The 24943-nt window shown below is 43.5% G+C and overlaps 1 protein-coding gene across 1 annotated transcript in view; it reads right to left on the bottom strand.

Annotated features, from left to right (window-relative positions):
* Positions 1 to 24943, bottom strand: part of SYTL3 (synaptotagmin like 3) — a 653935-nt gene that overhangs the window by 17766 nt on the left and 611226 nt on the right. Inside the window, exon 15 of the mRNA XM_086927324.1 lies at positions 17251 to 17456. Within this exon, the coding sequence (XP_086783450.1) occupies positions 17251 to 17456 (206 nt within the window). The remainder of the gene's footprint in view (positions 1 to 17250; positions 17457 to 24943) is intronic.

The raw sequence follows: 24943 nt of genomic DNA, 5'->3' as shown, positions 1-24943 counted from the left end.
TTGCTCACCTGATGGTATTGAGTTACAAACTCCTGATGAAGAAGATGGCCTTTATAAATTAACAATGTTAATGGTTGAGGCGGATGAAAGCAAATTATTTCCTGCTTTTGACAAAAATTATTTACCAGAAGAATTAAAATAAACAGTTAATATTCAAATTTGGGATTTAACTGGAGATGAAATGGGTTTGATGAAACATGTAGACCCAGTACAAATTACAGTAAAACAAGGAGCAGATTATCCAGATATTCCTCAGTATAAAATGAAAGCTGAGACAATTGAGGGAGTTATTCCTGTAATTGAAAATTCATCAAACAAGGTGTTTTAAAAGAAATTGTGTGCAGCCCATGTAATTCACCGATTATGGGAATCAAAAAGCCAAACGGAACTTACAGAATTGTTCAGTACCTGAGAAAGGTTAATCAAATAGTTGTTCCATGTTGCCCGGTTGTACCAAACCAAGCGGTAATTCTTTATCAGATTCCGCATGATGCAGAATGGTACACAGTTATAGATCTTTGTAACGCATTCTTTACTGTTCCATTGCATCCAGAGAGCCAACAAATTTTTGCGTTCCGATTCCAAGAGCGTATATTAGCATGGTGTCGTATCCCACAAGGGTATACAGAAAGTCCATCTATTTTTAATCAGTTGCTAAAGAAATCTCTGGAAAATCTAGATTTGCCTGGTAAATCAACATTAGTGCAATACATTGATGATCTCTTTGTAGCTGCAAAAACACAAGACAACTGTGTGACAGATACAATAATTCTTTTGAATCATTTGGCAGATGAGGGACATAGAGTTTCACCTGCAAAATTACAGTTTTGCAAACAAGAAGTAAAATATCTTGGTCACAGGATTGCAAAAGGAATCAGACAAGTTACAATTGAAAGAATAAAAATGATTCAAGCAATGCAACCTCCAAAAATACAGAGACCGATCAGAATGTTTCTAGGAATGGTAGGTTATTGTCGTCAATGGATTAGTGGATTTTCAGTAATTGCGAAACCATTGCAGAGACTGACAAAAGCAGACATAAAAGGCCCGATTACCCTAACAGAAACTGAATTAGAGGCTTTTGAGCAGTTAAAAAGAAGTTTGTGTGAAGCACCAGCATTGGGAATGCCAGACTATGAAAAGGAATTTGAGCTGTATTGCAGTGAAAGGGAAGGTTGTGCATTATCAGTTTTGATTCAAAGACATGGAAAACTGAGAAAGCCAATTGCTTACTTCTCAGCAGTTCTTGACCCTGTTGCAAAAGCATTACCAGGTTGCTTAAAAGCAGTGGCTGCAACAAGTGTGAGTCTGGAACAAAGTGAAGGAAAAATAATGGGGTTTCCTGTAAAAGTATATTTTCTCCATTCAGTTGAGATTCTTCTTACCAGAAGCAAAACTCAGCATTTAACGAGTAACAGATTGACAAAATATGAAAAAGTTATTCTGGGATCAGATAACGTTTCGATTGCAAGATGTGTGAATTTGAATCCATCCACATTGTTGCCTGATGGTGTTGTGACAGAAATCAGAAATGAGAATGACATTGATCATGAATGTCTGGATGTTTTAGAATATTGCACCAAACCAAGGCAGGACATTAAAGATGTTCCATTGCCTGAATCTGATTTTGTTTATTTTGTTGATGGCTCTTGCTTGAGAACGGATCAATTGTTCTAAGTGCAGCATATTCAGTCTGTACAGTTGCAGATGTGGTTGAGGCTTCTTGTCTCAGAGGAATTCGTTCAGCTCAAATAGCAGAATTGATTGCTTTGATTCGTGCATGTGAAAGAGCAACAGGATTGAAAATTACCATAGTGACTGATAGTCAGTATGGATATGGCGTAGTCCATGACTATGGTCAGTTCTGGTCTCAAAGAGGTTATTTAACTTCTGCGGGAACACCAATCAGAAATGCAAAATTGATCAAAAGGCTGATCGATGGCATTCAGCTGCCAGAGAAAATTGCTGTAGTAAAATGTACAGCTCATAAAAAGGGAAATGATTATTTGACCAAGGGAAATGCATACGCGGATGAAATCGCCAAATTTTGTGCGAAAAACAATATGTCTGTTAATCGGGATAAAGACAATGATCATGTTTTGAACTCACTTATGCTAATATCTGTAGTGGAGACATGGCAAGGAGTGAAAGATTTACAAGATGAGGCAGATGATGAGGAAAAAGACACATGGCTAAAAGCAGGGTGCAGACAGCGAGAAGAAGAGGACATTTGGGTTTACAAAGATGACAGACCAGTAATGCCAAACTGCATGATTGCTGACATGGCACACATGTATCATGGTCCAGGTCATTTAGGCAGAGATTCGAAGATTAGGTTGTTTAGGCAGACATGGTACAACCCAAAATTTAGGATCATTGCAGAATCTTTTTGCCAAAGATGCTTGATCTGTCAACAGATTAATCCGAACAGAAAAACAGTTGTAAGCCTGGGAACCATAGGACGGGAGGGTGGTCCTTTTACCAGGTTACAGATGGATTTCATTGATATGCCTCCACACAACAGATTGAGATATGTCCTAGTGATAATCTGTCTGTTTTCAAGATGGGTGGAAGCTTTCCCAACTCGTCACAATGATTCAGTTACTGTGGCAAAATTGCTTTTGAGAGAGATCATACCTAGGTATGGATTTCCAGTGGCGGTTGAAACTGATTGCGGCACACATTTTGAAAACAGATTGTTACAGATGATATGTGAAGCACTTGGTTTAAAACAAAAGCTACACTGTGCTTACAGACCAGAAGCATCAGGCGTTGTTGAACAAGTCAATGGTACTATCAAAAATAGACTTGCCAAAATGTGCTTGGCTACAGGAATGAAGTAGACTGACGCACTTCCACTTGTTTTGATGTCTCTGAGAAGTACCCCAGATAGAAAAACTGGTTTAAGCCCTCATGATATCCTCATGGACCGGGTAATGAGACAAGCATTTGTACCAGTTGGAAAAGTACTTAGCATTAATGATAGTGCAATTATGGAGTATTGTAAAAAACATTCTGACGTACTGACTTCTGTGTTCCATCAGGTAGGAACTGAAGTACTGACAAGAGAAAAAGAACAGGCTCATGATCTTTTGCCAGGAGATTGGGTGAGGACAAAGGTTAATCGAAGAAGAAATTGTCTGGTACCCAGGTCACAGAAAGCAAGACAGGTGATATTAATCACAACAAATGCAGTAAAGTGTAGAGGTCTGAAAAAGTGGATACATGCTAGTCATACAATTCGAGTACCACCACCTGAGAATTCTGACGAAGAAGGTGATACAACAACTGATTCAGACTCTGAAGAAGAACCTGAAAATCCAGATACTGAAGATCGACAAGAAGGTCGAGATCTGGAAGATGCAGATGTGAATCAAGCGTCAAATGAAAAAGATCTAGAAATTGTGATACTAGACTCTGAAAATGATGCAGATCTGCTAGAAAAGGAAGCAGAAAAAGAGTCTGAAAAAGAAGTGAATCAAGATCAGGACGGTATTGAAAAGCAGACTGGAAGCTCTGAAGGAAGGAACGAAAATTCTGAAACTGGTGGATTAGAAGTAATTCAAGAAGAAGAAGAAGACGAATTACCAAGTGCCAACTATAAGGATAATGTTCCTAACGGAATGAAGCTGCCGAGTAAAGAAGTACCTGAATCAAGATTTCAGATTTCAGAAACAGAAAGTGAAACTGATGAAAGTGATGAAGAATCCAAAGTGAGAGAATTCAGAAAAAGAGCTTGGAGAACTGAATGTAACCAATCTGAGCCAAAGAAGAAATTATTCAGAAAAGGAGATAGTTGGCCAAATGAAAATGAAGGTCTAAAATTCAAATTAGTGAATAAATCAAAAGAACAAAATAATGAGATTTCGAGTTTGAAAAATGAATTGTAAAGAAAAATAAACCAGGAAAGTAAATAGAAGTGATTAGCATTAGAGCAAAAAGAGTGTTAAAACCAAATCAAAAGTATAAGTCTCCTGAGTGGACATATATAATTTTTCCACCAGTGGTAGAAGTGAGCAGTAGTAGTCAAGAAGAAATTGAAGACACAAGTGACAATGATTGAGTCTGTTTTTCTTATTAGGTTAAAATTGTAAGTGACATAAGGTCAAAGAAAATGTGTTAGGTGACACAAGGTCGAAGAAATTGTGTTAGCTGGAAAAACACATTGTAAGACGTAAGGTCGAAGAAAAGCTGTTAGTGGATTCTTTTAAAAAAAAATAATTAAAAGGGGGGTGTATATTAATCATTATATTAATCATTAATATTTTTAATTTTTGTTTTTTCTGAAAGGCTCTTGTCTCTAGTAAAAGATGCCTAATTCTAATAATAATTCGAGATGCTTTATTTTAAGAAGATGTTACAAAATGTCTTCTATTTGTGTGATTTTAATAATTTTGGTTTGGTTAATTTTAGCTGTCATTTTCCCTTTTGGAATTGACAAAGAAATGTACAAAGCTAATATGACTAGTAAACTTGAAACTAAACAAGTTATTAATGATGTAGTGGGCAAGACTAATAGAGTAATTGAGCACAAACCAGAGATCCACCAAGATAGATCTGTTGGTGATTTTTCTAGTAATACTTTTTCTAGACTTCTTTCTGAATACATCAAAGTGATGAATGTAAAGGATTGTTACATTTGTGTGAAATTACCTGCTTCAGTTTCAGAAGGGGTTACGTATAATATGCTTCCCCTTACTTATGGCATTACTTGTAGTGTAATACCTAGTTTGTTTTATGAAACCAGTCGGTTGGAATATTATTATTCTGACTATGATGACATTTTTGCAAATTTAAAAGTTGTAAATAGTTTAACCCTTTCTATGCTCATGACGGAGCCGCTCCGTCATGAGCATCGGTTGAGCTGTACTCATGACGGAGCAGTTCCATCATGGCCCGCTCGGCGCGCCTGCGCGGCGCGTTCCATTGAGCGGGCGCGTTCGTGACGGAACCGCTCGGTCACGAGCACAGCTCAACCGCGGCTCGTGACGGAGCGGCTCCGTCACGAGCATGCGAGCGCCGCGCGGCCGCCCCACCCCCTTAGCGCTGCGGTGGAATTCCCGCCACAGCGAAGGGGTTAAACAAAGTAAAACCTGCGAAGCAGATGAGGGATTTTTTCTTAGTGACTGGTGAACTCAATTATGAGTATGCTTTTAGAAATAATCTAACATGTAAGTTGAGAACAGAAGAAAAGACGTTGTTAAATATGGTGGAAGAGAGAAGAGCAATTTATAAGAGAAACATGATGACGAAACATACCAAGTCTAAGTTTTGGCAAAAGGAGGACGAGAAACTTAATGGAAGAAATGAAAATGTTGCTATTAACATAGATAAACCTGATAGAGGAAAGCTTTGCATTAGGAGAGATAACACATTATATGACAATTATTTTGTGGGTGCAAGTCAATGTGAAGATACCTATCGTATTATAGGGGGATGGGGATTTAAAGGGGTCAAAGATCCAATTTTTCCTGGAATTTATTTCATTTGTGGAAATAAGGCTTACTACAGTCTCCCAGACCATTGGTATGGGACCTGTTTCGTTGGTTTAGTTTTTCCTAAGATATTTCATGTAGATAGAAATTCAAAGGGTTCATTTGAAATTGGCGATCATCTGAGTAGATTTAAAAGAGAAAGCTTTTCAGAAATTATAGGAGATATATTTGGTGCAATAATACCTATGGTGGGAAATACCCTGAACGCAAATAAAATCAGAAAAGTATCTACAATTGTTGACAGATTGTCAACAGACACTGCAAGTGGGTTTCAATTAGTTGACACTGAACTTGTTGCCATGAGATCCATAGTAATGCAGAACCGTCTTGCTTTGGACATTTTGTTGGCAAAAGAGGGAGGAGTTTGTGGGATATTACATGTCAAACACTGCTGTACCTTTATTCCTGATAAGAGTAGGGATATAGAAATGTATATAAAGAATTTAACAATTACATGCTGAAATTAAACCTGTTGAAGATGAAAGTTTTACAGAGCGCTTGGCTAAAAGATTCACAGCAATTAGACACTGGTTCCAAGAGATTGGTAGTTCAATCATTGGGAAAATACTTTATCCTGTAATAGTTATAGCTATAGTGATACTTTTGTTAAAAATTAGTTGCATGATACACAAGAGAAAGAAATTTGTGAGAGAAAAGAAAAGGATGTATAAGCTCAGAAAAAAACAGGAGAAAGAAATTGAACTGGAAGAGTTTCGAAGAGCTCAATATGAGAGTAGTAGACAAATTGCTGAATCTAAGCTTTAGAAAAACTAGTACAGTGAATGTTCAAAACATGGTCAATATAGATAACATTTTTGCTGAAAATTTTTGGGTGTTGTTTGGTGATTTAGAAATCACCAGATGAGGGATTTGATGGAGCGAGATGTTGAATAAAATTTTGTTCAAACTCGCAAAGTTAAACTTCCATAATAATGTAACCGTACTAATAGCATGTGTTGAAATAATTAACCAACCTAGATTAAAATTGCATACATTACACGCGGGATTAATGTGCTTTCATGTTGCACTTGCAGGAGTGTGAAAAATAATAAACTAACCTTGTCTATTGTTATTGTCAGTATTAAATGCGGCTGTTTTATTAATGGCATGTGCTATATTTGTGTGCATTTGTTTTGTCGTGTCTTTTCTGTGGCAAAGGTTCATGGAGAAACCCAGTGACCTGAAAGAAGAAGGTTAATATACATGCTGCTTTATGTGCTTTTGCTGGTTAAAAAATAATTAACGGGTTAATATTTAGCAAAGGGGTGGGTAACAGACTGGGTTTCAATTCTTTAATTAATTACTGTCTTGTGTTTGTTTAAATACTAGTTCTCGAAGTGGGCCTAAGAAAATGGCTGACTGGCAGTGCTGGAAAATGCGAAACTTGACCAGAGTGAAGCCTTCTCTCACATGCAGAAAAAAGAGCTTTTTGCTAAACAATGGAATAATAAGCAGAACTGTTATGGTCGAGTTGTAAGTGTTCTTGGAGAAGAGCACCAAGGACAAAAAGCCTGAATCGTCTGCCAAGATTAGGAAGTAAAAGTTTTATGTTCGGTCAAATGTTTCTTTTCTGAGGAAGCTAGAAGGATGGAATCTAAGTACAATAACGGCTTATGATGTGCCCCGGACTTCGTCGGAAAAGAATGACATAAGGATGGTCTGACATTCGTCAGCCAATGGGAACTCTGATGGCAAGGAAAAGTGTACTTTGTGAGAAGATTAGCTAGTTAGAAAGGTATAAAATCTGGCCTTACAGGCAGGAGGGGGCTCTTGCTTCCCGATTCCTGAATGACGTGCTGTTGGACTCTTTGGCGCACGTAAGGATAGCAGTCTTTATTAAATATTTTAGGTGAAGAAGGTTTTAGACAGAGAGAATAGAATTAGGGAATGGGAACTTTTATTTGTTTTAGTTCATGCTAAACGATTTACTTTGAAATATCAGACTAATAAGCCTATCCTTGAATGATGCTTTCAAACTGCTAATAAAATAATGATTTCTGAATAAAGAATGCTCTTACTTTGAATAAAATAAAGTTAATAAATTAGATTTTTGAAATCGACAAGCTGGTCTTGTTTATTCATGGTCTAGTTATCATTATTAGATCCATTCGCCTATGTGACATAATTAATGTTATATGATTGAAAACTATGGTTAGATATGATAAACTGCAGTTGTATATAATTTTGTAAATAGTTTATGAATAGAGCGTTTTAATTAGGTCACATGATTCAGTCGCTCAAAAATTGTCTCCTTAGTTTATGGGCATAGGTAGTGATTTGTGGTTAATGGTGAGTATTGTGGAGTAGCGATTGTGAGACAGTTTTTCATTAGAGCACTGGATCAATGACGATTTGACAATTTTGAACTCTAACAGAAATTTAAAGGGTTCAGTATATTGTGAGAATAATTATTTAGTGATTAATGTGGATATTACTAAAATATTAGCCTTAGGGAATACAAGTAAATCCTTTACATTGTCAATCGGGAACCAAGTGGTTCAGGAAGTTCTCTTGTATAATTATTTAGGAATGATCTTTGATAGTAAACTATTGTGGAAAAGGCATTTGGACACTTTAACGCCTTAACCGCGGCAGTTCTGCCGCGGTGCGGGCTTTCTGAAGAGTGGGCAGGGCTGCAATGGCCGATGGCAGCACTAGGGAGGTAGTGCTGCCGTCGGCCGTTGGCCAACGGCAGCACGCAAGGGGTTAAGAATCCAAGCTGCCTCAATAGTAGGAACGCTAAAGAAATTTAAAAGGGACTTTGGGAATCATCATTACAGCCTGTGCTAACTACATATAATACACTGATTCCCCCAAAATATTTTATGGAACAGAAGGTCTGTGTTTAGAGACGTTTAGGGACAAAAGTTTATTGGGATTTTTTCCTGAAAGGCGTTGCCTCAAAAATCTACTAAGCCTGCCTAATGAGCCATGCTCTGAGCAATAAGATTAGAAGTCAATTTGAAAGCCTGGAACTTTACAGCAATTAATGTATGCTTGCTTTCCTGGAATAAACAATTAAAATCTCCAACAATCCAAAAATCTCAAACTACTGCATAGAAGAAATTATTGACAGGGAACTAGAATAGGCCAGGCAAGTAGAGAGGCGCCTAGATATGATGCCAAGATGTCTTAACTTCGAAACGATTAATACTGAGGTGTCTAGGCTGCCTCCCAAAAAGGAACTAAACATGAGAGAGTTAGAGGAAAGGGATTTGTGTATGTATCAGCAAAGAAATCCACAATGTATATGAGAGTAACTTGGCAAGGAGCTACGGCTTTCCCTTATTTGGCAAGGCTACTTAGCTATATAATACGAAGAACTTGCGGGAGCTGGGCACTCTCAGGTTGCCTAGTTCTCAACTTGGAGAAAGCGTTTGACACTCTAGATTGGGACTTTTTATTCGCTGCCCTTAACAAATACAGGCTGGGTGAAAAATTCCTGGGGCTGGTTAAGGGATTGTACACGCCACCCACAGCCAAAAGTAAGACAGGTCCCTATGTGCCTAAGGCGATCCCAATCGAACTTGGTACTAGACAGTGGTGTCCACTCTTCCCGCTGCTATTTTCCCTTGCCATCGAGCCACTAGCTGAGTCTCTTCATCAGACCGATGGGGAGTGGGGTATCCCTTGGGTAATGGCATGCACGCAGTTTCTCTCTATGCTGACGAACAGCAGGTATACCTCCAGAATGTCCGTAGGCCATGCACGGCGGATAAGAGTGCACTGTTGGAGTTTGCCTCTTTATCAGGGCTGCAGGTAAATTGGGGGAAGTCGTGCCTGTACCCGTTCGTCGACCCGTGATCCAGAATTGGTGCTGGGTGGTGTACCAGTGCCCTGGCAGCAGTCAGCATTTAGCTATCTGGGCATCCGCATTTACCGCCAATCAGAAGACATTTTGGAGGGCAAACTTGTGTGGGCCACGGCGGCGGTGAGGTTGGAGATGTCTTTTTGGCGCACCCTCCAACTAGCCACCATGGGCCGCATTGCGCTCCTGAAGATTGTGGTGCTTTTGTGGCTGCTTTACCGTTTTACAAACCCACCACTACATATTAGACCCTCGCTTTTCCACGCACTAGAGCGAGACCTGAGACAATTTATATGGCACATTACGCGTAGCAGGGTAGCGCTAGCGACATTTTATCTGCCTAGTGATAGGGGTGGATTATCCGTCCCTAACATGGAACAATAGTATTTAGCGATGCAGCTACAATGGGTGGCTCCCTGGGTCAGTGGTATACATTTAGTGGGCACTGCCACACAGCAACCCGGCTACACACAGCCCCAAATCAAGGCCCTGTTCCACCCCGGCAGAAGGGGAGCAACTTCGGTTCAACTCTTGGTGTCAGTCACTTACAAATGGTTTTGCCACAGCCTTAAGCTTATGAAGGGGACTATCCCATATGCTCTCTTCCTACCCATACTTGGCACGCCAAGACAACATCGTGCAGCCTCCGTTGCAGAGCTCACAGCCTGGGAGACTGCAGGGCTACAGACCTTGGGAGACCTATATCAGGACCTGTGTTAGACTTGGCCCTTTTTACAGTGTCATCCCTGAACTTTTTGCCTTCCTCCTAGCCTTTTTTCTGACATGGTGTTGGTGGTTCTAGGACTCAGGGCACTTTAGCACTGCTGTTCAGTGTAAATGCCTGTGCTCTCTGTGTTAAATATGGTAAGGATTGGTCTTCACCTGTTTGGCACATTTAATTTACCTGTCAGTCCCTTGTAAAATGGTATCTCAGATACTCAGGGCTGGTAAATTAAATGCTACTGGTGGGCTTGCAGCGCTGATTGCGCCACCCACCAAAGTTGCCTTTCAAACCTATCTTAGGCCTCTGCCATTGCAGGGCCTGTGCGCACAGTGTTACTGTCACTGTGACGTGGCAGCTAAAGTGTGTGACAAGTCTGTGAACCCCCTTTTACTGCATGTCAGTCACCCCTAAGGTAGGCCCTAGCTATCCCTATGGGCAGGGTGCATTGTAGGTGAAAGGTAGGACATGTACCTTAAGTGTGTGACATGTCCTGATGGTGACAAACAGCCATTTGCTGTGAGGCTGCCCTCCCATAGGAATGCATTGGGGATTCCCTGATACGTTTTTCAGTGGTAATTCCTGATATGAGAGGAGCAGCGTGGTCATGTTTGGTATATTTGGAATAGTGATAATAAATGCTACGCAATGGTGTGCGCAGATCTATTATACCTATTTTAAAAATGCCACTTTTAGAAGATGGCATTTCTGTGTGCTATGTGTCTGCCTGTCTGACGTGGATTGCATGTCTGGCTTTGGCATGACAGGGGCTGGTGAGGTGTGTGTGGCTCCAGGGAGGGCAGGGTGAGTCAGCGCTAGGCTGAATAGGGGCTCTGCATTTGGATTAGTGGGAGGAGTAGTCCCCTGACCCTGAATAGGTCTGTGTCTGCCTAGGTAAATGTTGGCTCGGCCCCCTGTGGTGTGTCTGATGACGAGCCCCCACCTGACAAAGCGTAAGAGGAGCATTGTCAACAAAGTGCTCCAAAACCCCCCAGAACCAGTTTAGGCTGGTTCCCCCAAGCTCTGTGCCAGGGCAGACAATGCAAATGTTGGTATAAATATTTGGGCTGTGACCCCATGAAAGTGTGCTGTTCCTGTGCTTCCTTGTGACGTGGGGCTTCCTGCTGCTGGGCCCCAGGTGGAAGCCCCACAAGGGACTGCCTCCCTACTGGAGGGCCCTGTGTGCAGGCCTGCCTGGGCCCGCCTAGGCCCCTTGAACTTTAAGGACTCTTAGCGCCTCATGAGTGCTATATCCTTATTGCCAAGAAGGAGAGAGGAGCTGGTGTCTGCAGCACAAGGCTGCGATGTGCCTGGAGGGAACCCCTGCGTAGGGATTCCCCCGTGCTTCCACGCTCCTCATCTAAGAGCGGAAGCCCACCCTACTTTTATGCCATGGAATTAGCGGGAACCCACCCCGCACTGGTGTTTATTTGAGAGCGGAGGCCCACCCCGCATTTCCGTGCTCTTTGTAGTGGGAGTCCACCCCACATTCTATGCTTATTTGAGAGCGGGTGCCCACCCCCCATTTGCATGCTCTTTGCAGCGGGAGCCCACACTGCGTTCTGTGCTGAGGAAAATCGCTGCTCTGAGAGTGACCCGGAAGCCAGGCAAGCTGCCAGACTGTGGGTGGGGCCGGGAAACAGAAGCGGGTGACTGGCAGAGGAAGAGGCAGCGCAACACAGGCAGGGCTCCGGTGTTGGTGAGGAGAGCCCTGCAAGCAGCCTCGATCATCCGCTGCCTTTCGGGCTCCACGTGAAAGTCCGGTATCCCAGGAAAGGGACCGGGTGAAGTCAGCAGTGGTCCCAGGGCAAGAGGATCTCCCGAGGCACATTGCCAGTGCCTTTCACCTGCTGCAGTGAGACTTGTGAAGGGGAACGCTCTCAAGGCACAGTTGGTGCCACAGCTCATTATTTAGCTGCACCGCAGTTACGGGCAGCTACACCGAGGGGCAAATTGTTTGTAGAAGTCCCAGTGGGTGTCTCAGAAGGCACGGCCCATACAGAAGGCAGCTGCCATTAACAGAATCACTTATTGTGTGTGTGCTCTAAGTTTGGGGGCATTTTTCAGAGAGAGGAGGCCAGAGACGGAGGGGCTCCCCAGGCACCCTGGTGCCTGTTGTGCCTGCCCTAGCTGCACTACCAGAGCGCGGGCAGCTGCAACGTTTGGGGGCCATTTAGTTCGTTGAGGAAGGGGTGAGTTGCACTCCTCCCCCCCCCCCCCCAGCACATCTGCACACTGTGTTTTCGCTGCAGAGGCAGCCAGGGGGTCATCTGGAAGGCCCCCATGAAGCCCTGACATTATGGACAAAGGGCATTTTGAGCCCCAGTGAAAGGCCAGTTGGCCTGGGGTCAGTTTGGAAGGTGATGTATGCACCTGGTAGTAGTGTTACTGTGGGGCACTGCTGATTTTTTCCTAACGTGATTGTGGCATATTGTGTTTATGCTTCTGATGCCTATTGCGTAATGTGCTTATGCTTAGGAGGTTTATGCATAATGTGTTTTATGCCTAATTGTGATCCACTGATTGTAGGGGGTGGGTAACCCAATAAACCCTTGTGGGCTTGGGCAATCGTAATATTACAGAAAGGATGCCTATAAGGGTTTTTTTTTAGAAGTATAACTTTTTGCAGTACGACACAGTCTCTATTATTGAGACTTAGAAGCTGAATGAATCAGATACTGCTCTTGTTGTATTGTGAGCTGTTTCAAAACTCCATAAAGACTACCACACTAGCCCCATAGGAATTGAACAGTTGAAAATTTTTTAAACAATCAATGTAGTATTATTCACCAACTCAAACAGTGGAAAACAATGTAAAGCAACACGGACAAATATGATTTCATGGAAAAGTTATTATTTATATTTTGCATTCAAATATAAGGGTACATAATCAAAGGTAATTGCATGTAAATCTTAGGTACGTGGAAAAAACAAAACAATCCATTGGTACATAAGAAACAATCCAGTCTTTGAACAGATATATATAAAATTGACTTCTTTTTAAAAATAAAATAGAAAGTCAAAGAAAGGAATGAAGACTTGGACTGGTGTGTCGACGTTTCGGTCTCACTGGTTGTATCCAAAGACCATCATCAGGACAAAAAGTATTATGCAATGTAGAAGTCCCTTCTAGTAAACATACAAAGAAAGCTATGGATGACGATGGCTGCAACTCAGCCAAATCGAAGGTGTTCTATGTCAGAGGGTCATAGCCTTAAGGGAGCGCCAAATCTCGCCTATGGTTAAATCCGAACAGGTAATATCCTTGTGCTTAGTCTCAAGGTTCAATTGATGAAAGGAATTGCCGGCGTAGCATCTGCATACACTCGTCAGCGTCAGAAGCTTCTGACGCTGACGAGTGTATGCAGATGCTATGTTCGGATTTAACCATAGGCGAGAGTTACGTACGCACGTAGTTATTGGATGCTTCACCTGGGTCATTTGAGTCTTTGCATTTAGTGGCTTTAAGTACATTATTAAAAACATGGTGGTCAATATTTTTCCAATCACGACATTTAATCTGTGAGCGTGCAGATGGTACGCAGTATTTACGTTTCCTGATTAGTATAGAGAATACGACTGCCGAATGATCAGTCCAAGTGAGTGGAATCACCGTAGGATGATTCATGCATGAGTTATTAGTGAATAGCCCGTCCAAGATATGACCAGCTTGGTGGGTGGCTGAGGAGACTCGTTGTTCTAAGCCTACTGCTTGAAAATCAGAGATAATCTTGATGGAATCTTTATCAGCCTGATTTTCTAGATGAAAATTAAAATCACCCAGTATTGTGTATTCTGTGTAGGCAGCTACTGGTTCTAATAGAGGATTGAGAGCTTCCAGGAAAGATGTGCGTGAGGTGGGAGGTCGGTAAAGTAATGTGCCTTTAAAAGTTTGAGTGGGAGAAAGAGTAAAGGTGAAACATAAGGCTTCCATGGAATCGTGGATCATTGGCTCAGTTTTTAGAGCCAGGTTAGCACAATGTATGATAGCTAAACCACCCCCTCTTTTTCCAGAGGATCTATCTAGTCGGGTGACATAATAGCCATCAGGAGTAGCTATCTTAAAATCCGGGCCAGAAGCAGAGTCTGCCCAGGTCTCTGTAATAAACAGGATGTCAAGATTTTGGGTGGCTATAAGTTCAGCGACCTCATACCTATGTTTGACAAGGGAGCGAGCGTTTATAAGCACACAATGTATATATTCTTCAGGGATTAGTGGCAACCTAGGGGCAGCTACATTAGAGTGAGGAGAAGTAGATTTAAAAGCGCAATTTGGACAAGGATTAATAGGCAGATTGGCCAGAGAGTCAGCAGAAAAATGGGAACATCTTTTATCATTTAAAGTATTGCCTATACACAAAAGTTGGGATCGGGTGTAGGTTATTACCTTAGGAATATTGTGGATGTTGCAAGAGGCAGGGGGTCTGGCGCGCAGCGCGGACCCAGCGCGGACTGGCGCAGACTGGCACCCCTTTGGCACGGCTTCGGCGCGGTGTCGGCGCTCCCGCTGCGCTCGACCGCTGCACTTCAGAGTGACCATTTTATACTTTCAGCCCCGCCCCCAGCTGGAACGCTAACTCCGTTCTGCTCGGGGAGGCGGCTCTGTAATTTTGAAGCTCACCCTGCCCTCCACACAATCGGCACAAAGCTGCGATGGAACGGGGCTGGGGGTCCACAAATACGGTAAATTAATGCATGTATTTTAAGCGTCTTAGGCAAACAATTATTGTTCAATTGAGAGCGCGTTTAAAACAGAGTAGAAATACGATTTTTAAAAAGGTACACAATAATGCTTTCCAGCGTGCAGAGGAGGAGCCCCTCGCAATCTGCACGAGCTCTGATACCAAAAACTGCCAAGGAGCTGCCACCACCTTGTAAGTCGTCAGAGCCCTCAATCACGCTTGTATTTATACTTTCAGCCCCGCCCCCAGCTGGAACGCTAACTCCGTTCTGCTCGGGGAGGCGGGTCTGTAATTTTGAAACTCACCCTGCCCTCCACACAATCGGCACAAAGCCGCGATGGAACGGGGCTGGGGGTCCACAAATACAGTAAATTAATGCATGTATTTTAAGCGTCTTAGGCAAACAATTATTGTTCAATTGAGAGCGCGTTTAAAACAGAGTAGAAATACGATTTTTAAAAAGGTACACAATAATGCTTTCCAGCGTGCAGAGGAGGAGCCCCTCGCAATCTGCACGAGCTCTGATACCAAAAACTGCCAAGGAGCTGCCACCACCTTGTATGCTCATGTGTTGAGCGGTACAATACAACCCTGTCCCAGTTCTTACTTCCCCTGTTTATCAATACATTATCACATGCGAAACATATTATGCGGCGCACAAACAATATGGCATACATGCCCTCACTATGTAGGTTAACTGTACTAAATTTCTTTCTTATGCAGTGGGGGCATTCATGTGGCATGTGAAGATGCTTGTTAAATTGAACCAAAATGTTACACATTCTATAAACAAATTTAAACAAAAAGAAATAATACAAAAAACTGTATTAAGATTCAGGATAGGTTTAGATACCTTATTTACTTATAGTGAGGCACTGAAGTAATTTTTAAATGAGGCAGGGGCCTCTCTTGTTGCCTAAGAGTATGCAGCGTCACTGAGCCCCTTTGTGATTGTTCATATATTTTAGATTTGAGCTGCTGCATTTTAAACCTGTTTTTATTACATATGGGATTAACTCTAGCTGTGAGGCAATAAGATTTTGATATGATGTGACATTTTTAGAGGTGACTTGCGCTGTTGGCAGATTTTTGATGGTTTTATCTGCCGGGGGAAATTTTATGAATTTTAGACGTATGTGTTTTTTAGCGCGATGTAGTGAATATAAGAACTTTTGATATGAGTAAGACATTTTAAAGACCAAGGTTCTAAATATATCTAATTTCTTCACATCATAAGGTGTGGATCACCACTGACATCTTAATGCAGCAATTTACACTCCCATCACCGGCAACCATGTATGTCAAACTAATGGTGACTGATTTGGTAGGCCATCCATATGCACCATAGACATAAACAACCGGAACTCGGGGGCTACAACTCTAAATGTTGACAGCAATCCGTGTTAGGTGTTCGGGTACATGTGTGCATTTAAAAATGCGTACTAGGAAGATTGTGGGAGAAGCCAGAGCTAATGTCAGGCAAAGGATTATCGGCTAAAAGTCAGGGAAGTGGGCAGAGTAGATGAAGCTGTCAGGGCCGGACTGGGAATCAAAACCGGCATTGGCAAAGTGCTCGGCCAAGCACGAGAAAACTTGAATCGTGAGGGCATATTTACAAGTAAGTGGCGGAGTGCGGGTTAGCTCCAAATTTGCTAATGCTGTGTTCCGTCACTTTAAAAATGCAGGGATGTGCCGTATTTACAAAAATATGGTGCACAGCAGCGCTTCTTTCTGCGCTGGCACTAAAAAAACTGCCTAGCGCCAGTGCAGGCATGCCTTGCACCATAGTGCACCATAGTGCAAGGGTGCCTGCATTGAGGGAATGGTTGTTTATGTGAAGGAAGGTGTCCCTTACTGCACATAAACAATCCAGAATGGCGATTTGCAACTCCTATGTCTATTGCATTGTGCAGCACACATAGAAGTGGCAAATTGTCATTTTTTAAATAACTAAATATATGCAGGAAGAGACACCTTCCTACACAAACAATAATCTATGACATTTAGCTGTTTCTATGTTTGCTGCACAATGCAACACACATAGAAACAGCAAAAAACGAGAACAAAATAAAGCATTTCTCCTTGTTAGGCCGTGTTAATACCAGGTTTTCCATGGTCTTCATTTTGGTGCTGCCTGCTATTTACGCCACCCTTGTAAATAGAGGGCAGCATCAAAATCAATTGGTGCAGTTGCAGAACATCCATTGCCCACCCCTTTCACGCTAGGTGTAGCGTGAAAGGGGGCCTTATTTACAAGGAGGCGTTAAGTAGTGTTAAGTGGCTTAACACTGCCTTGTAAATAAGGTGAAGCCCCTATCACCAAAGGAACAGCATTAAAAGTGACATTCCTGTGAGGATAGGGACTTGTAAATATGCCCCATGTTTGTAGTTTTCTTGGTTGGGGCTATCTCCAGTATTAAGCAGATTTTCCACCTCTTAGCCTTTAGCCTAATTTTGTATGCAGCAGCTTATCTTTTAGGATATTGAATTTTCTGAATTTGCTGAACCTATCTAATAGCTGAGTAAATATCGGAAAATACTTACTTGTGCAGAGTCTGACTCCACCCAGGAAGCGGTCATTGATCCCAAAGGCGGCCTGATCCCAGACTGTAAGAACCAAACTCGACTGTTCTAGGTCCATGATGGTCACATCGTTAAAAAGAAATGTATGTCTCCACTGAGGACAGGCTTGTTTCTTTATAACAGGGCATCTCACGCGCAATTCCTGCTTGTTCGGAAGCATAAGGCAGCTGGAAACAGAGATTTAATTGAACCTGGTTACTTATATACATATATATCAATGTAGTAATTAAGTCCACACATGTAGACAGTTCTCAGGTAGATTTATTGAGCAGTTAAGTTAAGACAGGTACAAGCTCAACAGGAGACAATAGGGAGACCCCACTAGGAGCATCCATCTAGGTGCTCAGCCCATCCAACTGTCACATCTCAGGCAGAACACCAACATTCTGATAGTTACATCAATGAACATTCCATTGGTGGTAGAAAGGCATTACATAGAGAATAGCAGGATATTACAATCACCTACAATCGTCAATACTTTTAAGTGTTCCTTACCCTGATAGCTTTCTGTCTGCACATATTAAATGCCCAGTTTTCTCCACTCGAATATTTAGATCTTGCCTGTTGTGATCAATTTCTCATTCGCTTCTTCATAAAAAGTAACAACCCCTCAGAGCATTGAGGAAGTAGCAAAAACTCATGACCTTCAACCCGGAGAATGCAGTTGCTTACACAGTGGGGGGCAGAACTAATTGTAATCGCATTTGTATAGCACTTACTACCCCTGATGAGGCGTCAACGTGCTTTGCGGTGAGTAGAATTCTTCTCGAGGAGGCAAAGAGGATTAGTGGTGAATTAGTATAGGGAGATATGAAATTAATTTGAGCGGTGGACATATGACTTTATTATTTGGATTGAAAAAGGAAAGTGGAGGGATAGAAGAGGGAAGGGATTGTATTTATATAGTGGTTGCTACCCCTGATGAGGTGTCAACGCGTTTTTCGGCAGCTAGCACGCTACTACGGAACCCAAACAGGATTAGTGGGGAATTAGTATAGGGAAATATAAAATTAATTTGAGCGATGGACATGGGAGTTTAAGTGGATTGAAAAGAATAGTGGAGGGATAGAAGAGGGAAGTGTGCAGAAAGTGTGTTTTTTAATGGAGATCATAGCAGAAGGAGGAGGTTTGGGATGAGTAAAGGGGGGATGGAAATGGGAAGAGTCAGAGGGAAGCATTTAGAAAGGCTTGTTTGATAGATCTGAGTTGTAAAGGAGGTTTGACGTGATGCAAGGAGGGTTAGAGGGGGGAAGAGTCTAGAAAGGGTTATTTTACTAAGGCCAGGTGGGGTGTAACACACCATCACAGAAAGGTCCCCAGCGACATTCGGGCACTCCTGCTGACAAGAATCACCTGTCAGTGGAGGACTCAAGCATGGCAGGTGGGTAGACCAATTCTAATTTGCATGAGAGCACCCCAATGATACTGATTTTGGCCATAATTACTGCCCAAAATATATACCTAGTCATCATTATGAGCTCACCATGACAGGGCATATACCACCCAATACAAGTTCAGCCCTTTTGTATCTTGGGTGTGCCTGTGGGAACATCCACCTGTCTCATTGGGATCTGCCAGCTGGTGAGAAGCTTGCTGATCCCAACCACGCGTGAACCACACCCCACGGTGTGCCAGCAGACATTCCCTCTGACTCCCTCCATGGAGCTCGAAGCAGAAATAACACCATGTATTCTGTCTTTTTCCACCTCATGCACAAGTGTAGAGGGATTTCTATCTGTAATGCATTGTCAGGGATGTTATTCAGTCCTCTGGAGTGGGTGGTAAGCATACAATTCCCTTCGTCAGCACCCAGCTACAAAAATGGATTCCTAAAAATTTTCAGGCAAGTACTTTTTTTCATTGCTGGGAAACGTTCAGAGAGAAATTTATGAACACCGACAAACTCTCAAGTATATGGGCGTTCACAAACACTCAAGGCACACTACACCTTGATCTGCCCGGTCTCCACCCCGGTTGAGTCATTTCTGGCTTGATAACTGTGTGCATTTGTGGCGTATAACTACAAAGTAGCAAAAGCAGTTATGCCTGTTTGGGTTCTTTTGTGGAGATCTGTCCCGCGTACATTAAGCCATGTTGTGGCATAAGCCTACCTTTACAACCAAAAATGGCTTTCTGATTTCGGCACTAGATGTATAAAGAGTTGGCGTCCCTACAGAGTTTAATTTGGATAATGCTGTACATGCTGGGCTAGTCTGGATTATGATATAGTAAATTGATACTTGTATAGCGCACTACTCACCCGCAAGGGTCTCAAGGCGCTTGTACGAATACCGCTGTGGAACCCATCCTGGCTTTCCCTGTGAGGCGTCCACTCCTGGGCACTCCTAAGGTGGAGGCCAGGCATCCTTAGCGTTGTGGGGTCCGTTGTGGAGATTAAACAAGCCATTGCCCAGAGTTGCAGAGTGGGACTCCATGATTGGAATAGGCACCGAGGCGAGAATTATCAGGTCCGTGGAATTTTTGAGCCCAAGACCTGCCGAGGCAGGGAATTGAACCCTGGTCCCGGGCTAGACCTCTGCATCAGGGTCTGCAACTCTAATCATTGAGCCACACTTCTCCATGGTATAGGTGAGACTGAAAACTCTGTATTAAAGCCTGTCTCTAATTTCCTCATTACAGGTGTTGTGTGGTGTTTTTTAGTCATCTGCAATAAAGAAATTACATAACTGTGCAATTGCACAGTTTACTTTTGACGTCACAAAGCCTGCTGCCGGATCCAGCAGACTGGGTTAAAAGCACGTGACAGAGCATAATTACAGCTGCAGTTTAAACAAGGAAAACGGAAACTGGCCTTTCCTTCTTCTGGTATATTTTTCTAAAAAGAAAACGATCAGCAGAAAGGAGATCTTTTTTGCAATATGTTTAATTTTTAAATGCTATAGGTCATTAAAGGAAAGAAAGAATCTCTGCAGGTTTCTATACATTCTGGTGTGCAGCATATTGTAACCTGACTTACATTTGGCAACATTTCTTGCAAACTTGCGAACAGCTTTCTGGTATGTTTCATTTCGCGTTACAGATTCTGTTTTTTTTCTTCTTATCGGCAATGAACATGAAAGAGTAAGACACCAAGGGTTAGATTTTCAAAAATTTCACGCTGAGTTAGCGTCAGAAAAGTGACGTTAACCAGCACAAAATGTTTGTTTAACAATTGTTTCCCAGGGCAAAACTTGTTGCGAGTGGAAAGTACCCTATAAGTATAGCAAAGCAGTGCTTTGTGTTACTTAGCACTAAGGGAGGGTTACATGGGTGGTACATGGGCGTTGCCATGCACCCACCCATGCCTTTTGACACAAAACCATATCTACAAACAATGGTAGACAGGGTTTAGCTATAAACGATAATGCCCTCTCTAAGGAGAAGACATTAAGAAGAGAAATGTTTTCATTTCTCCTTTCTTCTCCTACTTTGGATGTGTGCTGCACTGTGAATCACACATACAAAGTGGGAAAAGTGTTTGAACTTGTCTAGGAATAGTATACGTGGCGGCCGCTATTTAACGGGGGTAGCGAGGCGAGGAGATGGGGAGGATTGTAAATGGAAAAAAAATCCACTTACCTTCTGGTCAGCCACCTGACCGGCCGCTGCCTCTCGGTCCGCTCGCTGCCGTCGCCTCAGGCTCCTGTGAACAGGAAGCACCCAGGCTCCTGACTACCCTAGCCAATTGCAGCGCGCTGCAATTGGTCTGAGCGCTGTGGATCGGCGCTTAGGCAGGGAATGGGAGCCTGGGGCATGTTCTGCACACAGGCTGTAATGCAGCCTAGCTGCAGAACATGCAAAGTATGCCGGTTTGTCCGGCGTGAGAGGGCCGGTCAAAGCGTCATTGCGCGCCTTGGAGTGAACAAGCCACTCCTCCCCTGCCCTGCTCTGGCAGTCCACCCCCGCCTCGCCCTGCACCAGGAAAGGAAAACTAAAATGATAATAACGCTAGTTAGCGTTATTAACATTTGTTTTCTTTAACTACTGCTTACAGCCTTAGCGGAGGAGCCGCCACTGCATAGTATTTTGTACAGGAAGGATTCCTTTCCTGTACAAAACCTATATTAAACTCAGGCACGCACCTTAACGCTATGGCACTAAGGTTTGTGCATGGCGCACAGCGCCCTTGCTAATGCTAGCAAATTATATGAGGCAGTAGGGTACCACTTTCACGATACAGGCATGTCCTGGCAGAGCAGTGACTGGCCTCTGAACACAAACATCTCCGGACCTCCCCCAGCGCACCTAATCACCGACAGCTTAGCTGCCTCACACTAGTGATGGCTTTGTTGGTGTGTGTCAGCAGTGGTGAGACGGTGAAGGGAGGGCGGTGGGGGGAATGGGGTGTAAAAAACAGTGCCCACGGTGTGATAGTGAAGGATTAAAAACACTTTAAACTGGCAGATAAGATAGAAACGAGCACGCAGGGACAACAGACAAGGCTGGAGGAAGATGGGATGCTGCTGTTGGCATTACCTTTGAGCACACATCTCCATGCGCCCATCAGAATATGGCAGGGTATGCTCAGACGTGAGTCCCTTGCTCACTTTGCCACTGGATTCAAGCAAGCCGGCTGGTATGCCAGAAACCGGTCCTCAGAAGCTTGTTTCCGGTCCAGGGAAGACATGGCTTGGCAGTTCGGGCTGGACTGTTCCCATGAGGCACAGGGTCAGACTGATTTGCATATAGCCATGTCTGAACTGGGGTGGCAGAGTGGGCTAAAGAACGGTGATGGATTAAACCCAGATCTTTTGACTGGGTGTGAGTGTTTGACTGATTCAGATGCTCCGTCCATCACCACCCCCTTTTGTACCCCATCAGAATATTGGCACCCTGGGACTGGGCCCAGCTCGCCCATGCTAAAGGCAGGCCCTGCCTGGGCAACATGGTGCCAGTGAGTGTGGGCACAGGGGCAAGTCATAAGGCCTTTCTTCTTAGAGACTCCTGCTTTATCTCGACCTGCTTGCAACTGAAGGAACGTTACACCAGGGGCTGTGCAGGCATGAAGGGCTCATCTACTGCTGTAACTGTTAGTCTGTAGAAGAAACCATCAGCAGGAAACCACATGGTCATGTTACCCTCCTCGGGCTTCCTAAAACGGATTTTATTATAATAATGACATCATTTTCCAGTAGCCCTTTATCACACTGCAGCTATTTTGGCCATCGCCTGCCCTATTCATTTTTTTTTCGATCATCTCTCTTCTCTTTTTTTCCTTTTCCATGCTCTTCACTGCCTTAGCCTCCACCATCTTAGGTTTCTCCTTCCATAATTCTCTCTTTCTTCCCTTTTCACTCGGGCCTCAGTTTTCTCTTCCTATTTATTTGCTAATCTCCATTGCTCATCTCTTCTCTCTTTTTTTTTTCCTTTCACTGTCATACGTACCAGTGCCTTCTCCTTTCTTTTAGCTGTTTTGTTTTTAGATTTTGGTCCATGTTTAATTGTTTACAATTTTGTATTGCCTTCTTCCTTGCTCCTCGCTCATCCTCTTCCACTCTGCTTACATCTCTCTCCTCTCTTCTTGCTTCTCACTGATCTCTATCATTCTTCACGTGTCTCCTCTCCTCTTTTCTCAACGTATGCCTCCTCAATTCTTTTACTTTGATCATTTCCATCTGTCCTACTTATTTTCCTTACCTACTCTTGGTAGTCTCTCTTCTCACTTCTCTGCCTTGCTTGCATTTACTCTCTGCTCTCATCTGGCTCCTCCTACCTCTCTTTTCTTTCACTTCTTTGTTCCTCTATCTTCTGTTTTCTTCTCTTCTTCTTCTATCTTGTCTTTCCTCGCTCCTCATTTCCGTTTCTACTATTGTTGCCTTTCATCTCTTCACCCCCCTCACTTGCTCCCACCCTCCATGACCCACTCTAAGTCTGATGTATGTAACAAAACTCTATCCTCACAAATCTTTGCGGTTAATTTTTCCCACGTTTGCGGAAGCAGAAAGTACGTTATTTTTACATTTTCCCTGCAGTTAAGCTGTCATATGTCCTTTGCTTGCAGGGATCCCTTGTTTTCAGGAATTTAAACCCATGCTTCCGGCTGCCCTTGAATAGATCGTCTCTAAGCTGATCGGGGACTCGTGGCAAAGATCCTTCTCCCTCCAGGCTTCTTACTCACCAAGACATTCGATCTCATGACTGTCGAGGTGCGTGCCGGCTAAAAACTCCCACTTGCAGAACAGGCTCCTGTTTCCTCTATAAAGGTCACTTTATGTTCAGTCAATGTGCAAGATATCATGCATGGATGTGGTAGCTAGATACCATCTGAAATCTAAACGTTCCCTTTTTGTAAACAACTGGCAATACTGAGCTGGCTCCTGTCTCGAAGCATTCTGGTTGGGCGGGAACATAGGGCCCTCTGTGTGCACGTCCTTCTTTAGTTTCCACGAGACTCAATTCTTTCTCTCCTACTGCAGTTGTCAAAGTATTTGTGGTAATTCATACAGTTCCAATGCCTCAGGGATTGATGTGTTACAAAAATAAGAGCACGGGCCAAAAGTGTTTACCAAGAGTCCGTCACCAGCACCGCAGAATGCCTGGTTCTTCACTGGTAATCTTCATTACACTGAGTCCTGGTCTTCCCGGTCCATTCCTGGACCAGTCCCCCCACTCCCTGTTTCTGTTTGGATGATTGATTTGCGTTTTTCATTTTTCTTGAGTTTTCTTTGGTATTCTCAGTGTGTGTGTGTGATGCACTTCCCCCTTTATGCATGCCTGGCCTGCTAGGCGACGCCAAAGTGGGGGAAGTATTTGGCGTTGTTAGGTAAAATGTTTCTTTAGAGCAGATAAGCTGCTCCTTGGTAAGGAATGGGACGGGTAGAATGACGAGGAGGTAATGCTAGGGTTGCTGAATTCCAAGGCTGCCCAGTCCTCATTGCACCTTATACCTCTTGCTTCCACCACCCCGTCCTTCCTGATTTTTAGGTCTCGCTGAGCCAACGCGCATGCGTTGCTCTGCGAGAGTTTAGTAAGGGGCTTTCAAAAGTGCTCCCAAAGGCTGCAGGCGGATGAGGTACAGTGCATGTGCGCCTGCGCGCGCACCCTTTGTCAGCATGCAGCCTTTGGGAGCACTTTTGCGGCCGCTTTGATGTTCTCAGTGAGGGGCGTGGCCACTGAGAACATCAAAGCGGCCGCGAAAGTGCTCACCATTTGCCACCCCCTCCCTTATCCCACTTCCTGCTTGTTATCTCAGAATGCGCACGCACGCAGTTCGCCGACTCGCCCTGTCTAGAGGCTCTATCGTGCTCTGTGCTCTCCTCCCTTCCCCCTCTCTTCCCCTCCCTTGCGTGCCTGGCAGAGTTCACTCACGAGCCCACACAGTTAATTTCCAACTCAGAGTCCTTTTAATAGTGCTCGTCTCTGTGCCAGCACAAAAGAAGTCAGAGGAGCAGCATCCATGGGTAAAACATTCTCTTTTTGAGCCCTTCCCTCCCTCCATTGTCTGTCCTTGCTTGCACCATTTGCCCTCCCTTCTCCCATTGTCTCCATCATTGCTTCCCTCCCCCCGCCTGCCCTAACAAAAAGAAAACGCTGGTTACAAAGTGCTGTGTGCAAAGCCTCATAGTCATGGCGGCCGCACACCAATCTGCCTGATCTTTTTCCATTTACCCCGGTCACAGCTAATATAGAGGCGTTAACAGTGAGAAAACTAGCA

This window comes from Lissotriton vulgaris, chromosome 6, assembly GCF_964263255.1.
Source record: "Lissotriton vulgaris chromosome 6, aLisVul1.2, whole genome shotgun sequence".
NCBI lineage: Eukaryota > Metazoa > Chordata > Amphibia > Caudata > Salamandridae > Lissotriton > Lissotriton vulgaris.
Note: the sequence above shows the minus strand (reverse complement) of the source record. Positions and strands in the feature narration are given on the sequence as shown.